This window comes from Chaetodon auriga, chromosome 20, assembly GCF_051107435.1.
Source record: "Chaetodon auriga isolate fChaAug3 chromosome 20, fChaAug3.hap1, whole genome shotgun sequence".
NCBI classification, from domain to species: domain Eukaryota; kingdom Metazoa; phylum Chordata; class Actinopteri; order Chaetodontiformes; family Chaetodontidae; genus Chaetodon; species Chaetodon auriga.
In genome coordinates this window covers 3,743,863-3,760,651 of record NC_135093.1, presented here as the reverse complement: position 1 = coordinate 3,760,651, position 16,789 = coordinate 3,743,863, and the positions used below count along the sequence as shown (strand labels likewise).

Sequence of the window (16,789 nt, the reverse complement as noted above, 5' to 3'; positions counted from 1 at the left end):
TTTAGATTTTAGGAAGTTTGTTTGCTTTCTACTGTGAAGATTGACACTGCTCTCATGTCTGTATGCCAAAAACATTAGGTTAGCATGTTAGCTTAGCATAAAGACTGGAAGCAGGGGGGTAACAGGTAGCCTAGCTCGGTCCAAAGTCCCAAAAATACACACCTCCAAAGCCACCTTAATGAACCAGTTATTTCTTCTTTGTGTAATCCAAACCAAAGGCTAGCTGTTTCCCCCTGCTTCCAGTCTTTATGCTATGCTAAGCTAAGCTAAGCGCCTGCTGACTCTAGCTTCATATTTAGAGCACAGACAACAGAGTGGTATCAAAGCACTTCTCATCTCACTCTGATAAAGCAAATAAACATAATGACTATTCTTTAATTTCATTATTGATTAATCTGTTAGATTAGCAAAGGTGCCATTTTTAATGTCCAAAAAACAGCAAACATTTCAGAGCTGATTTTTTAACATTTTTGCTTGGACAAATCAATTAAATGATTGATGGAGTAAAAAATATTAGTCGAGCAGCAAACTGATGAATCACTTCAGCACTACTGTGTGTACTGCACAGCCAGAAGCCTTTTAACAGACTGAACCAGGCGCTAACGTTAGCTTGTGCTCCGTCACCCTCCAGGTCCACCGACGTCCACCTGCGACACCACCCGCTCACCCTGGGAGGAAAAAACGACTGGAAGCCTCGTCGATCGGCCAAAACGTGTCTGAAGCTTTCACTTACAACGCATGGTTTTCGCAGCAAGACGACGCAAACAGACTTATTTTCTTTGATTTCGCATGAGCATGTCACCAAAACTCACTCACTGTTGGAAACGCCACCGAGGGACACGCGTGGACGCGAGCCGGAGCTTTCTTATCCTCGATGAACGAAGGCGTCTGCGACCAAAGACGGCACAAACAGGAAAAACAAAAAAAAGCGACCTGCTGACAGACAGGAAAGACGTGCGACTCACTCTCAGACACTCGCCTTATGTGGTCTATTTTTTCCTCCTGGACCCACAGTATCGGGGTGTACCATGTGGTTCTTTTTTAAAATGAAATATAATAGTAAATGGGTGATTTTGTTGTATATAAATGACACTGTACAAAATCCAAAAAAAAAAAAAGGAAAATCAGTAGCTTCACGGATTGTTTCTGCACTGATTTGAGTTGAAGCTTCGCAGACTTTGTATTGAGGTCGACACTGTTTGAGCAGCCTCGAGCGTGCGGCCTGACGTGCTCTTCCAAACGAAAACAAACAGGAACAAAAAAAAAAAGCTGTACGCGAATGAGAAGCGAATGGAGAAACAAAAAAAAAAAACAAAAAAAACTGCTCGATCTAAACAGAGGACGTTTCTTTAAAGCCGACAGCTTCTTCCGCTCCGTCTGTGGGACATTCTTCAGATATTTTGCTGCATGTGGCGTCACTTTATTTTTAACGCTTTCCTTTTTTTTTTTCTTCTCCTAATTCAAAAGCACTGTAATACGATTAGAGAGGGTTTGATGGTACTTCTGTCTTTGTGCGCACTAATAACCCAAACATCCGTCACCTCCACCTGTTTTTATTTACTTTCTACGGAAATGAAAACACTCTCCGCGCAGAGAGCAACGCTTTACTCCCACGCTTCAGGAGGGTCCCTGAATGTAACCTGCAGACCGGCTCATTGTGTTATCCCCGAACTGCTCGCAGCCCCCCTGTGTGTGCGCGCGTGTGTGTGCGTGTGTGTCTGTAATCTCATCCTGCAAACTAGAAGTTGAAGCTTTGAGGTCTGCTGTGCTTTTCAAAGGGGACTGTTTTCATTTTGACCGTTTGGTGACTTTTATCTTTATTTAACAGCTTGAGATTCTTGGTTTCTTGGTTTTAGCCCCGACGTCATTTTTACTAAATCACAGAAATCACAGTATTGATCGCACATTGTTAAAATCTGCTCCTGTGTAAATCTATTTTTTTTTTTTTTCCCCTATTTTGTCTTTTTTCATACAAAACCACCGCAAGCATCCATTGTTGATGATAAATCTGGTACCAACATGTATGACGAACCAACATAGCCTACACTGGATGATCCAAGTAATTATTTAAGCAGAAAAATAAATTGTGTTTAAACTGAACGCCTGTGGCTCAGTCTGCTTCCTTCACATCGAACACGGTCTGGATCCAGGTCTCAAACGTGACGGACTTCCTGCTTTTGACTGTACACAGAACATCTTTCAGTAACGTACTGGGTAATATTTCATGTACTTAACGATTCAAAAACAAGACAATGGCTAATTAAAATGAAGATTAGGTGTTACATTAATAAATAAGACGGGGAATTGATCATCTATCTGCTCTCCGTTGCTCTAAAGCCACATATCGGCAGAAAACTACGATTCTTGTGATTCTATATTTATCAGTAGAATTTATTTGAACACTTGGCCATGCTGTTAGAAAAACATGGAAAATATTCTGTTACCAGTTTTTATTGAACTTGGACTCGGCATGTTTATTAAAAACTACTAAAGAATTCATTTTTATTTGATTTCACACAGTATTTAATCTGACCTGTGAGTTTATTACAGCGTGCCACAGAACTGAATAAGGCACAACATACAGAGACTTCTTCCTCAAGCCGAGTGAGTTTTCAGTCTTTTCTATCAGCAGGACACATTATTGATATTTATCTTAAAAAAATGAGCGTGTTTCTGAACTTGTAAACACATGAGATTGTTTGTATGCCAGTAAAAACGTGTCTAACCAGCTTTGTTTCAGCACTTTTTCCCTTTGAGGTGTAAAATTTGATTATTAAAGGAATAGTTCAGCATCTGGGAAAAGGTCTGATAGCAGAGAGACATGTCAACCAGACATGTTTAACTCCATCGAAATATGAAGCCAATAATCAGGATGACTACAAACATCCTATAAACAATGACAGAAAACGGTGAAAAATGTCAGAAGAACAGAGACTCCTCCCATTATTTAATTATGCTATGTTTCATATTTTGCCTGAAAAGTATGAAACTATTAATATCGTCTCATCTCACTCTCTTAGCAAATTTCCCAAAACACTGAATATTCCTTTAACTGGCGGCACCTGAACTCATCACTAAAGAGTGGTCAGCTGCGTGGGTTCGTCCCGGTGAGTCTGAACGTGTCTTTTCAGATCCTCTTTCCTCAAGAATCCTTTGCCGCAGACGCCGCAGCGGTGTGTTCGCTCGCCTTCGTGGACGCCCATGTGTTTGGTCAGCGAGCCGCTCGCCGTGAAGCTTTTCCCGCAGACGTTACAGAGGTACGGTTTCTCTCCCGTGTGGGACCTCATGTGGATCTTCAGCGCTCCGCTCTTGTAGAACTTCTTGTCGCACACGCTGCACCGGTGCGTGGACTCCCCCGTGTGGATCATCATGTGCGTCTTCAGGGTCCCCCTCTGTCTGAAGCCCTTCCCGCAGACGCTGCACAGAAACGGCTTCTCCCCCGTGTGGATCCTCATGTGAGCCATCATGTATTCCTTGAAGCTGAAGCTCTGGCCGCACACGCTGCAGACGTACGGCCTCTCCCCGGTGTGAACCCTCATGTGGCCCATCAGGTTCCCGTTCTGAGCGAACGCTTTGCCGCAGACGCTGCAGATGTACGGCTTCTCGCCTGTGTGGGTCCTCATGTGCATCTCCAGCTGCTTGTGGCCGTCGAAGTGTTTGCCGCAGACTTCGCAGTCGTTGGTCCGGATGTAAGTTTGCAGGTGAAGCCTCAAGCTCTCCTCGGACTCGAAGCGTTTCCCGCACACGCCGCAAAGATCCGCGTCCCTCTCGTCTTCCTGCACGTGCTTCAGAAAAGACGCTCTGTAGCAGAACGGCTTGCTGCACACTTTGCAGCAGTACTTCAGGTGAGACACGTCCTTGAAATTCTTATTTTTTGGTCCCTTCAGTTTGTTTGATCCTTGAGTTTTTGTTTTTGATCCTTCTTTGGCCTCATCTTTCTCGCTGTCTCCATCGTCACTCTCCGTCCCCTCGCTGTCCCTCCAGTCCTCGTCGCTGCCTCCGGCTTTGCTCTCGGCGTCGGAGCCCTCGGCCTCCGACTGTCTGTCGTCGGTCTTATCACTGCAGATGTTTCCTTCGCTGTGGGTCTGTAAATGCGCCTTCAAGCTCTCGTCGGCGTCCAGATGTTTCCCACAGGCGCCGCACAGCCCTGAGCTCGGCTCGTGCTGAAGTACGTGTTTCAGGAAAGAGCGTCTGTAGCGGAAGAACTTCCCACACACTCTGCAGCAGCTCTGTCCTGCCGTCTGACTCCTGTTCGTTGGAACCATTTTCCCTGTTTGTTTTTTCATTTTCAAAGACGTTCCACACGTTTGGCAACAATCTGCCCCCTGACTCTGAAACCTTTTTCTTTTGTTGGATTTGAGAGGCTTGTCATTTAGCTCTTCATCACTATCATCATCCTCACTGCCAGCCTCTGAATTGTTTGATGACAGACCCTCCTGGTCACCAGGTGGCGGCACACGCTGCTGTCCTCGTGTCTCTGCGTCCACCACAGTTGAGGTGGCCTTTTCTGCCCTTTGTGTTTGGTGAGGATGTGTCTTACCGTGGAGACACTCGGAGTCTGTCTGCGTGGACGCGTCTTTGCTCTGCGGTGGATTTGACGTTTTCTGGACCAGACTGGAGCGCCTGCTCTGCTCACGTTTCAGCTGCTCAGAGGAAACGTCCTTCTCACAGTCGGACCCAGAGAGCAGCAGCCGGTCTGAGGAGAAGATCCAAGAGAAGATTCAGCATGAAAATACTGTAAAGTGCCATAAATAACAACCTTTCCTACAAAATCCACAGCAGTATTTATCGGATTTTGCATACAAACAGCAAAACAGGTGCAGAGCAGGAGTCAGTGCTTCACTACTTTCTTTTTCATCTGTTGTTCTGTGTCTAATCACTTATTAAATGAAGACATTGTACCTGTTCTGTGCGAGTTCGTCTCCGTTTTCAACGTGATGTCCGGCAGTCGGCGATGGCGTCGGATCTCCTCGTGGGAACCCGAGACCTCCGCCTCATATTCACTCATCATCACCTCCAGGACCCTGAAGATCTCGTCAGCAACCACCGACAGCTGCTGGTGTACGACAGCTCGCTGCTGTTCAGGTGACATTTCTGAGGAAGGAAGAAATTAAATCCTTAATTTGTTCATTTACAGCCAAAACATCAGTAGAAAACCTCACAGTGTCGACACCATCCCACCCCCTGCATGAGACGGTGGGGGGCTGAAGCACCTCCTTCAGAGTTGTTTTTTATTCTACATCCTGTATACTTTTCTATGTTGACCCTTCTGTTCTGCTGTTTTTGCTGTTGGCTGTAACGACTTATTATCCTCAGAGTGGGATCAATAAAGTTTTATCTTGAGTCTTGAAGATTTTCCCTTAATGCACAAAAACAAAAAAACAAATATGTGTTTTTACAAATTCATCCTTACAGTAACTGAGTCTTTAAATTTCTAACACACCTGTTTCTTTCTTCATGACTTTTTATAAATGGTCAACTTTAAAACTACTGATATGAAAAGATGGTGTCCTGCAGTCTCTGAAGATACAACCTGATTATTATTCCAGATTTTTTTGTCTGAATAATAAAGTTATAAATAGACAAACTTTCATACATGAGAGCAGGTGATACTAAAATATCCTCCTCATCAAACCACTTGTTCAAAGGTAAAAGGTGTCTCGTGTGGACAAACCTGACGTCTGCAGCGTCTTCCTCGCGGTCATCAGCCTCTCCACCGCGCTGAATATCTCCTCCGCAGCGGCCGCCAGTCTTTCGGCCACCAGCGCCCTCAAAACCTGCATTTTAGACATGATGCTCCGATGAGCTCTTTGTTGAATCTGGGAGCATTTTAAAGTTTCAGCATCCCCCGCAAATCCAGTTTGCCAGGCATAAGAAATCTAACAGTTGAGTATTCCGCCATATTATTTCCGGGGTCGTCTTCTTCTTCTGTTCTGATTTGGATAAATATTACGGTCACGACTAAATACCGCCACCCGGTGTTAGTAAACGTTATTACAACCACACGTCTTGGTGAGGTCCCAGCAGTGCAGGAGGAAGCACTCGCATACTTTACTTACATAGAAGCACCAATACTACAATGTGAAAATACCAAATTGCAAGTAAAAGCCCTGCATTACTTCAGTAAAAGTACAGATGTATTATGAGTTAAATGTACTTACAGCAGGTCATTAAAAAGCAAAAGTTCAATAAATCTGAATTTCAATACAGATGCAACAACACAGCAGCTGGTCGAGGTGGAGTTAGTTTGAACCACTTTATAAACAGTTAACAGTGGTGGAATATAACCTAGTACATTTATTCAATTACTGTATGTAAGTACAAATTTGAAGATACCTTTGGTATTTTCATTTTATCCAACTTCGTACTTCTATTCCATTCAGGGGCAAATACTGCACTTTTTACTTCACTGCATTTGTCTGACAGCTTTATATACATAGAATTTGCAACAGTAGTTGTTCTTTGGAAGAAAACATGAAGACAGTGATGCATACATATTTCCTTAATGTCTGCATGTTTGTGTGCACTCAGCATAGCCGCAGTCTGTTCTCCTTCACCTAAAGCATCAAAACCTTTCAAGTAACGCTGACACAGAAAAACTGTGGTGGCATAAAAAAAAAAAAAAAAAAATCACGCAGCTTCACAGAGAATCACATCTTTGCTGTCCTGAGTTTGTTTTAAAGCTTTCTGGAACTTATTGTGAATTTCACAGCACTAAGTCTTTGACCCACTTTTGCTGTACAGCTTTGAACTCACATCAGTGACACACAATCGTCAGCGTTCATCTGGGATGCCATGTGTGTTTTCCGCAAACACAAATAGACAAATATTGAATGTTCAGCTTGAACTGTTTCCCTGACGTGCACTGGCTGACACACAGACAGCTGCATGACGAGTGGATCTATGTCATCGCTGCAAGTCAGGCTAAAGGCCAGGGCTTTGGTGCCCGGTTAATGATTGATGTCTCGCTCTGGGTTTGCCAAAATCTCATTATCCCTATCTCATGAGGTTAAACAACAGCTAAAATGGGAAATGGGACCATAAATTCTATATTGGGAAAAGATGCTCTGAAACATTTTTTTGGAATTGTCAGCTTGCTGCATTTCTTGTCTTAGTATAGTCTGAAGGTCTGATTGGTGAGGCCAATTACTTACTAAGGGCACCAATTGATTTGCAGTGATTAGCTGCACCTGTCCACAGAACGGCAGCGACTGTGATTGGTACATGGGGGTGGTTAGTTTTTTCCCTTAAAGGACACAGGTGTGTTGTGTATGACTGTACCCCTGTTTATTGGATGAACCTACTGTTAGGAGCCATCTACAGTTGGTTATCAGACTCTGAAGTAATTCAGCCCTTTTATACATAGGCTCCTTGCCGCCATACCTGTGGATGCAGCCGGGGCCAGCTGTCTTGCAAAACGAGGCTTTCCCCCCAGGACCCTGAACTCTAGCGGCCGGTGAACTGTGGGTTTTTTGTGAGGCTTTAGCCCTGGACTATTTTAACAATTTTTTTTTATGTGTTTTAATTCAAATAATTTTTCCTACTAAGGCTTCCTCTGTGTGCTGATTAACAGACTGCTCCCCAGTAGAACTATAAAGAAAACAATTAGGGGTTTCAACCCCGTTACACAACGATAACAATACATATGCATACAAACTTAATGAGAAGCATTTGCATCATCACGTGTCTGAGCCATCTTCAAAAAAGGTTTCAGCTTGAGTTTAAATATACTCAATGCATGACCTGTTTTGAGTTCTGCTAAACTTATTATTAAAATAATCAAAAAAGTTTGCCATCTTATTACTGAATATCAAAAGTTGTTCTGCTTAAAAGTAGAGGCGGACAGGTTCGCGTCGGTGTTCGACAAACAATGGCGGTTTGGCTGTGGTAGTTGGGCTCGCTGGTTCGGTCTGCTTACTTGTACTACTCCTCTTAAGTCCTTCACTTAGTCAAAATCAGAACACGCAAACATGTAAGACATGTTTTTAGATTCAGTGTGACTTGTGCTTTCCGACGATATCATGTCAATCGGATTAAACATCCATTACCCGCGTAGAAACCATAGAAAAGAAGGCGCTTCGTATAACTCCAGACTCCGCCTGTGAATCGTCATATTTTAAACCTTTCTCCAGTATCAACCTAATTCAGCGACATTTGTCTGAACATTGATGGATGCACTGCAAACAGGAACTAATAATAGCTAATTCGGCATATTTCTAATGGTACTATTTTGCCTAAATTTAAACAAACAGGTTAAAAAGAACGAGCCTCAAGTTGTAGCTCATAGCTAATTAGCTAGGTGGCTCCATGGCAACATACTTCCTGTTTACATCTCACGAAACCCCCAAATGAATCTGGGAGCTGTAGTTCCAAAACTTGGATACGTAGCAAGAGTAGGAGTGGTGAGAAATAACTAGGGTACTGAGTACATTTTGAGGTACTTGTACTTTGCTTGAATACTTCTAATCTTCTCACTTTAATTTTGCAGTATATTTCAGAGGGAAACTGTACTATTGTACTTTTAACACAACTACATCTTCTGACAGCTACAGTTACTGCTTACCTTGTGTTACTGCTATTTTGAATGTAGGATTTTTAACTTGCAATGAAGTATTTTTACATTGAGGTACATTTACTGGGAGGTGGAGGCTGTATGTGATTGAATAAATAAAAGCTGATTAATGGCTAAATAATGATGCATGATGCAGTAAAATATGAACCAAGTCACTTCATACATTTTACATAACAGATTTTTTATTAAAAATATTGAAAACACTTTCAAAAATACTTTCTAGAACATGTAAAATACATTATTATCATAGCTTACATAAGACATCAAAGCCTAGTGACAGTTATTGTCTTTAAAGTCTTCGTAAGTGTCCCTGGGCTTCCTGGATAGTGCTTTCACTGAGTGTCACACAGTGCTCGCAGAGTTCAGAGTCCAAATGACACCAGTGACAATTTCCATTTGATCTCACAAGCTTTCCCTGAGGATCAGTTCGACATATGAATGCATTAACCACCAGAGGAGAGGTTTTGTTTTTGGATCCAGAAGAGAGTCTGCACCTCCACTTCATGAGTCTGTACACTCTGAGCTCACTGCTCACACTCCCTTCTTGTTCTGCAGGCCCAGAGCTCCGTTCACGCAGTACGGGATGATGCTGACGGTGACCAGAGGCACGGTGGCGCTCTTGCAGAAGGACAGCAGGTAGAACAGGGCGGCGGTGTGCGTGGGGGGTTTGAAGGAGTCAAACAGGTGCAGCAGGACCAGAGAGCTGATGATGCACCCTGCTTTGACCAGCGTGCTGCTGCTCTTCTTGGTCTCGGTGTAGAGGGGCGAGTGCAGGCCCAGGCCCAGGCCGAACAGGGTGCCCATGTTACGCAGGAGGCTGGCGAAGGGCGTGGTGTCCAGGTGGACCCACTCGGGCCTCACGCACCACTTCTGGGCTTTCTCCAGGGTCCACAGCAGGTCCACGCCCACAGCTTTGAGCAGGAGGTAGAAGCCAACAGCGAAGGAGGTCAAGAAGAGGGTGGTGTAGAAGTATTTCTTCATGCTGGCGTTGTAGATCCACTGAGTTCTGTTGAAGGCCTCGGCCACGATCATACCTAGAATCCATTGAAACATCCAGATCAGTATCAGGTGTTACAGAGCAACCACAACAACACAGGCTTGACAATTATACTGACAATTAATACTGACCTGTGATGACGCCAGCAATGACCTGATGAGGGAAGTGGGCTGCAATGAAGACCCTGGAGAGACAGACACACACCTGGACTCCCCAAAACAGCGTCCACAAACCAGCCTTCAGATACCTGTCGAAGCACAAATTCAGGCCAATCAGATTATTTTATTATGAGGCAGATTTTAAATCAGTTGGCTCTGCAAGCGGTGACCCAGAACAAGCGAGTCAACCTTCTAAAGCAATATAGCAATTAACACAGTTACTGTTTACTGCCTGGACGTCAAAACAACTCATGCATAATGTCCTCTTTCAGACCAATAGCTGTCAGGAGTCAATGATCAACTGCAGCACACAGCAGATAGTGTCCACAGCGATAAGCGCTGGACGGAAAAAGGTAAACAACACCCAGAGAAGTGGAGGCAAGCGAGTAAAGCTGTGCTGCAGAGGATGTAGAGGATGTAGAGCCTCAGACTCACCAGTCCTTGTTGGTGGATTTCTTGCTTCCGTATTTCTTCTTGCTGATCACGATGGCGAGGATGGAGGTCACCAGGGTGTAGTAGACACCTGCAGCTCCCATAGCGTGCCCAGAGGGGCTGCCTGGATCACCAGCAGAGAGGGGGCATATCAGTGATTCACTCAGTGACAACAAGGACGGCATTGTTCACTCAAATACTGCACTTTCATACTTCTACTTCACTACAATTCAGAGGGAATGTTGTTCTTTTTCCTCCATTACATTACACAATGCTACAGGCCTGATTCCAAAGACGCTTGTAAGCCGCTGAGCCTTTCCAGGATGCTCCTTTCATACCCAATCATGACACTATCACCTGTTACCTATCAACCTGTTTACCTGTGGAATGATCCAAACAGGTGTTTTTGGAGTGTTCCACATCTTTCTCAGTCTTTGAAATGTTGCTGCATCAGATTCAGAATAGCAGATATTAACAAATCAATGAAGCTGCTGAGCTCAAACATCTATTGTCTTTGTGCTGTTTTCAGTTGAGTTTATGTCAGAAAGGATTGGCAGGTTTTATTTACGGTTCACAAGCATCCCACCTGTTTTGGAATCAGGGTTGTACCTCATATTAATTAATCTGCAGCTGATATACACTCAAACAGGTAAACTGATTAGACACAGCATGTTAAATCCCAGGAATAACTGCATTCACTGCAGGGAGAGAGGGAGGACTGGGGGGTTAAGAGGGGCCCAGTAGCTCAACAATGAGCCTAACCCTAACCCTGACCCTAACCCTCCAGTGTTTCTCACCTGGCCCAGTCTCACAGGTCATGGGATACTGCTCGATGTGAGGACGAACTGTGTGTGCATAGTGATCCGTCTCATGGACCCACCAGTAAGGCCTCTCCCCAAACAGGATCCTGAAGAAGACAACAGAAACAAGCACTCGGTTACAGTCTTAAGGACATTTCAGGTGACTCCGCTCAAAAGCTTCCACTTCAAAGATCTACCCACCATTTGAACACCAAGTTAAGCCAGTCTCCGATCACGGCCACCCAGATGAGCTTAATGCCCACTGAAGGCCGCAGGTGGAACCAAAGCGGGAAGAAAATGAAGAAGGTGTTCCTGAGGTCTGCAGCCCAGGAGACCCAGAGAAACAGGCCCTGGGCGTCCTGGTAGTTGGTCTGCAGGTAGCGGGTGGTGCTCACCCCAAAGCCCTGCATGGCGTCCATGATAGCATTCATCTTAGCCTCGAGAGAGCGAGAAACTCAGTCTGCTGATGTGAGAGGGAGTAAAAACTAACTGCTACTATCAGTAAGACAGCTGGTTGTTTTATACCGGAGGGACCCACCACCCAAACGCATGCTCACGTTGATCTTTGGACCTTGCACATGTGTAATAAAACACTGGGTTTCAGGAGAGTTTGGGAGCTCTGCCACACAAACAAGCTGGAAAGATAGCGGGAAAACAAGACGTCAATCAGTATCTTTCTCACTGTACGCAGCACAGAGAGGAAGCCGGTCGACTGACGGATGTGTTTCACAAGTGTGACCCAAATTAAACAAGAGATTGGGTGACAAACAAGCTGCAGAATAACATTAGCTTTTCATTAAACTGCAAAATATTTTTAAAAATCAGCTATCGGCTCTTAATTTCTAAGAGAAAATAACTCACTCAGATGCTTTAGTTCAGGCTAAAGCTGACTTTCACATTCACACAGCCGCTGAGTAATAATTTCTCAGTTATGCAATTGTGTTTCTGATGATTTGGTGGGACACGCTGCTGAAGGAAATGTACGTTACATAAGAAGATCAATGATTAAATGATTGGGTTTTGACTGAGTAGAAGCTGAGGAGATAGTCGGTGATAAAAAAGGGAAAAAGGTTAGAGGTCGTGTACAAGTTACTGCTCCGTCATGACTAACGGGTCTGGCAGTGAAGCTCATATTTCATCTTGTTTCGAAGGTCATTTCTTCTGCAGGAGGAAACAAAGGATGCACTCCATCCATGGGACACAGCGGACAAAGCGTGAGCCAGGATCAATGGATTTCACAAGCAGCTGGCTCAAACAGTCTTCATTTGAATAATCAGAGAAAAAAAGGTTTTCCTAGGATTTTAGCAGAGGGGCCTCAGGGGGGTAAAGGTTAGAGAACCTGTCTCTCCATCCCAAAGGCAAACAAATGTGCTAGCCTTGAGTAAAGTCCAACGGGGCTCACACAGCGGCAGAGGAGAGAGGCAAAAAAAGACAGAACACCCCAGACTCGGTGCATCATCCTCAGGCCGAGGCTGTGATATCATGGATCTGCTCCACAGCTGGGGGGTCGAGCTGGCGGTCCATCTGCAGACCACATACAGCAGCCACGAGGGCCTGTTCAGCCTGGCGTCCACGGTGGCCGACCTGCACACCGCGTTCTTCTGCTTCTTCCCGGTCTGGTTCCACCTGCGGAGGGACACGGGGCTCAGGCTCATCTGGGTGGCGGTCCTCGGAGACTGGCTCAACTTGGTCCTGAAATGGTAACCGGTTTGAATGTGACAGTGAAATCGGTCGAAACAAGTAAAGAGAGAGCGGTTGCGTTTTGAGTGTCTTGGTTTGTGCACGGCAGGGTTCTGTTTGGGGAGAGGCCGTACTGGTGGGTTCACGAGACCCGGTTCTATGGAGCGGGACCGGCCCCCTCTCTGCAGCAGTTTCCCATCACTTGTGAGACCGGACCAGGTACAGTTCATGAGGCAGGATGGCGTCTCTGGCACAGTGAACTATCAGCCTGGTTAACACTGAAGCGCCTCACCGACAGATCATATTTACAGTGTTTGGCAGGTGCACATGGCTTTCTTTGAATGAATATCTTCTCAGAGGTGATAACTGGGTTATAAACTCCACCACCTTTGGCCTTTTGTAGTGATTTTTTTATCTTTTCATCTAAGAAATGTCAGTTTGGATCATAAAATGACTCCTTTCTGACGATTGCATATGCTGCAGTTTGCTTTCCTGTGTGCAAACCTGCTACTTTATACTTTTACTCTACTGCATTTCACAGGGAAATATTGTAGTTTTTACTCCTCAATTATTTGGCAGCTTCACTTAATAGTTAGATTACACATTTTTGCACGCAAAACATATGAAGAGCTTATAAGATATGACACTTTTCTATATTAAAATACCCAACAATACATATGAGTACAGCTGAAATGATTATATTTGATAATCCTTAAACTCATTTGTAAAAATGCCAAATAGTTCTTCTCAAATATGACAATTTGCTGCTTTTTCCTCCAAATTATTTCAACTGTTTCAGTGTCTTCTTTCTGCAGTGTTTTTCTGAAAATAATAATTAGTTGCGGTCTTACATAAAGTAGTTAAATATTAATTAGCCCCACCGACCAGCTGCAACAGTAAAATTCTGCTTACAAATCGTGCATGAGTACTAATAACCTTATATAATATATAGCAGTATAACAGTCACACGGAACAGGTTTTATACACATATTTAAGTAATATTATCAAGGCATGACTGAGTATTTTTCCAGTGTGGTATTAGTACTTCGCATCACCACTGCATATATGTTCTTGATTTGTCTAAATAACATATAAAGTGATGCTTCCTGCTTTCATTTTAAAATAACCACAATAAATCTGGACAGAAAATCATGCGACCTTCATTGCTTTGAAACTGCATCTCTGGGGATGAAGCTGTAGTTGATAACGCCTGTTGGTTGCAGGAAGCCCTTCAGGTCATGCTATGGGTGCAGCCGGCGTCTGGTATGTGATGGTAACAGCGACGCTCTCCATAGCAAAAGAGAAGCGATGCCCCCCTTTGTTATACAAGTGAGTCTGCGGTGACACAGTCATCCATTTCTTTCTACGCCTTGCATCCCTGTGCACTCATGTCCAGCATTCACTCTCTGTTAGATTCTTGCAGGTGGGCCTGTGGGTGCTGATGGGCCTGGTGGAGCTGGTGGTCTGCATGTCCAGGGTCTACATGGCGGCCCACTTCCCACACCAGGTCATTGCTGGGGTCATCACAGGTTAGTCTGGCCAAATATTGATCCATTTTGTACTGATGAAAGTTTGTTTTTTGGGAGAGTTAAGGCTACATTTTGAGTGGATGTGGTCTCTCTACTGGCCCACTGGGCTTTGCAGACATGTCCCGGTTGCCATGTTCTCTGGTTTTGTGTCAGGTGTTCTTGTCGCTGAGGTCGTCTCAAAGGAGAAATGGATCTACAGCGCCACCATGAAGAAATACTTCTACACCACCCTCTTCTTGACCTCCTTCGCTGTTGGCTTCTACCTCCTGCTCAAAGCTGTGGGCGTGGACCTGCTGTGGACCATGGAGAAAGCCCAGAAGTGGTGCGTGAGGCCCGAGTGGGTCCACCTGGACACCACCCCCTTCGCCAGCCTCCTGCGTAACATGGGCACCCTGTTTGGCCTGGGCCTGGGCCTGCACTCGCCCCTCTACACCGAGACCAAGAGGAAGAAATCGAGCACCAGCTTCAAGGCGGGATGTATTTTCGTCTCTTTGTTCCTGCTGCAGCTGCTGGACGGATGGACATTTTCCTCTGATAATCTTGTGACTTTCTACTTCCTGTCTTTTGGTAAAAGTGCATTTGCCCTTTTGATCCCGACCACTCTGGTTCCCTGGTCTCTCTGCTGGATTTGCAAAGAAAAGAGAGAAGACAAGAACCTGTGATTCAGGACCAACTTGTTGTCTGAAGTCAATCTTTAGTTTAATTTTCTGTATTTTCTATATTTTGGATAGTTTCTTCTCATGCTTAATACACAAGGACAATGACTAGAAGTCGCTATGCTGGCCTCGATATCAGTTCCTCAAAGGAATACGTACTGTAGTTTGACATTTTGGGAAATGAGCTTATTCACTGTCTGCTAGAGAGTTAGACGATGAGATTGATACCACTCTGCAGCCGGTTAGCTTAGCTTAACAGCTAGCCTGGTTCTGTCCAAAGCTAACAAAATCCACCTGCCAGCGCTTGTAAAACTCGTTAACATGTTAATGAGATATATTGTGTTAACGAGTGAGCTTCAGAGGTGCTGGTAGGTAGATTTTGCTATGCCAGGCAAACTGTTTCCTCCTGTTTCCAGTCTTCATGCTAAGCTAAGCTTAGGAATCAAATTTGAGTTGTTTATTTTGTCTTTGCTCGGCCTTCAGGCGCTTCACTGCAGACGAACCTGTCTGTCTTTTCTCTGCACACACGCACACGTAAAAAAAAGAGTTTTATAAAAATGTACTTAACAACTCAAAATAAAAGTGCTTTTTCAGCTCAATGATGCATAAACGATGGTAGGAAAAGACTCAGCAATTAAAATAAAAGCTGTTTTTATAACCATTTGCTTCTGTAAAGAGTGGTGCTTATTTTAGCCCATTGATTGGACGTGCCTCCGTATCGGTCTTATCCCAGTGTCTCAGACTGACAGACTGACGGATTCTTTGACAGGAACAGCCGTTAAATATTAACCAGAGCACGCTCCCGTCACTCGGCAGTCCCACATAGTTCCACTGCCGCTCAGTGCAGCCATGAGCTTTGAGGAGAGACGCGGGGGGTCAAGGGTCAGAACGCACTGCAGACAACACGTGTGTCCCCTCAGGCTCTAAAAGTAGAACATTGCTCAGTCAACTTATCAAAGGAACTTGGGATGTGTGGCATTGAGCTCAGCAGCAGCTCTGATCATTAGATCAGAGCTGCTGCTAAATGTGATATTCATTAAAATCCTATTCTCTAATTTGCAGCTTGGTGCCGTTACAACACCTGATGCCACCCAAGTAACGATTAAAAAATAGGAAAATTATGACCTATAATTCAACATGTCAGTTTTTAAATGCAACTTTTCTTTGACATGTTTTCATCATATCTCACAAACAAAAGCATTGATCGGACTGTACACAACACAGCAGACAGAGTCAAGGTCAAAGGGGAATGTGAGACCCCTTTTGATGACATAACAAACGTGGCCTTGTGACATTTCCACCAGCGAGTCACAAGCCTCCTTTCTGGCCATCTTATCTCCAAAGGCCCTGTTAACACGTTTCCGGCGCGGGGGGTCAGACGCTACGACCGCATCAGGAACATTGAGTAACACCTCGCCGTTTACATCACTCTTTATTTACAACAGTCGGTTCTAACTGGCTGTTTTTCTCAGTTAGGATGTCCAGATCTTATCAGTGGTCTCCTCAGGACAACACGAAGTCAGACATGGAGCACATCAGTCGAGCAGCGCTCCCAAAGTGAACTTATTAAAGGGATTTGACCGCATGTCTGCACTCTGTACGATCTTCCCTTCAGGCGCCGTACAGTCACAGGAACCTCCACAGACGAGGTGGGACAGCCTGTGTGAAGCCTGAGAGGTGAAACCAGGTGACTCAGAGGAACACATCAATATTTTTTATCAAGTCTTCTCTCATCTGGACACTGCTCAGAAAGATTTCAGTGGGAAAATCAAGCTAAAACAATAAAAATGGGGGATCACAGAGTGGAAGTCACACCTTTGTGTTTGCTGCAAGTAAAAGTTCTGCATATTTAGCATCAAAATGTACTCAAAGTACCAAAAGTACTCAAATATATATTGGATTATAACTATGGATGCATTCATGTGTTCATCACTTTACTGTCTGAGCTGGTAAAGTTGGAGCAAA

The 16,789-nt window shown here is 44.5% G+C and overlaps 4 protein-coding genes across 50 annotated transcripts in view; 2 read left to right on the top strand and 2 right to left on the bottom strand.

Annotated features, from left to right (window-relative positions):
• The window catches only part of LOC143339237 (ankyrin-3-like), a 130,182-nt gene extending 128,082 nt beyond the window's left edge, over nt 1–2,100 (top strand). For all 45 annotated transcript variants that reach the window (XM_076760363.1, XM_076760361.1, XM_076760359.1 and 42 more), the window contains one exon: nt 632–2,100. The gene's annotated coding sequence lies outside the window, so the exon portion shown is untranslated. The remainder of the gene's footprint in view (nt 1–631) is intronic.
• LOC143339241 (uncharacterized) lies at nt 1,359–5,944 on the bottom strand. Its single transcript, XM_076760402.1, has 3 exons — nt 5,675–5,944; nt 4,903–5,094; nt 1,359–4,696 (listed from the first exon to the last, which is right to left on the bottom strand). The coding sequence occupies exons 1-3, from the start codon at nt 5,790–5,792 to the stop codon at nt 3,075–3,077; spliced, it is 1,932 nt and encodes a 643-aa protein (XP_076616517.1). The 5' UTR covers nt 5,793–5,944; the 3' UTR covers nt 1,359–3,074.
• A 3,159-nt stretch (nt 5,945–9,103) lies between these two features.
• Nucleotides 9,104–16,025, bottom strand: g6pc1a.2 (glucose-6-phosphatase catalytic subunit 1a, tandem duplicate 2). 2 transcript variants are annotated; one of them, XM_076760037.1, is made up of 6 exons: nt 16,014–16,025; nt 11,161–11,396; nt 10,957–11,066; nt 10,163–10,283; nt 9,701–9,816; nt 9,104–9,606 (listed from the first exon to the last, which is right to left on the bottom strand). In XM_076760037.1, the coding sequence occupies exons 1-6, from the start codon at nt 16,023–16,025 to the stop codon at nt 9,104–9,106; spliced, it is 1,098 nt and encodes a 365-aa protein (XP_076616152.1). The 2 variants fall into 2 exon arrangements, with proteins under 2 accessions (XP_076616152.1, XP_076616154.1); XM_076760039.1 differs by lacking the exon at nt 16,014–16,025 and adding an exon at nt 10,090–10,124 and having other exon boundaries at nt 10,213–10,283; nt 11,161–11,378.
• On the top strand, nt 12,442–14,830 carry g6pc1a.1 (glucose-6-phosphatase catalytic subunit 1a, tandem duplicate 1). 2 transcript variants are annotated; one of them, XM_076760064.1, is made up of 5 exons: nt 12,442–12,659; nt 12,749–12,858; nt 13,863–13,968; nt 14,053–14,168; nt 14,322–14,830. In XM_076760064.1, the coding sequence occupies exons 1-5, from the start codon at nt 12,442–12,444 to the stop codon at nt 14,828–14,830; spliced, it is 1,059 nt and encodes a 352-aa protein (XP_076616179.1). The 2 variants fall into 2 exon arrangements, with proteins under 2 accessions (XP_076616179.1, XP_076616180.1); XM_076760065.1 differs by lacking the exon at nt 13,863–13,968 and having other exon boundaries at nt 12,749–12,863; nt 14,036–14,168.
• Nucleotides 16,026–16,789: the final 764 nt, after the last annotated feature.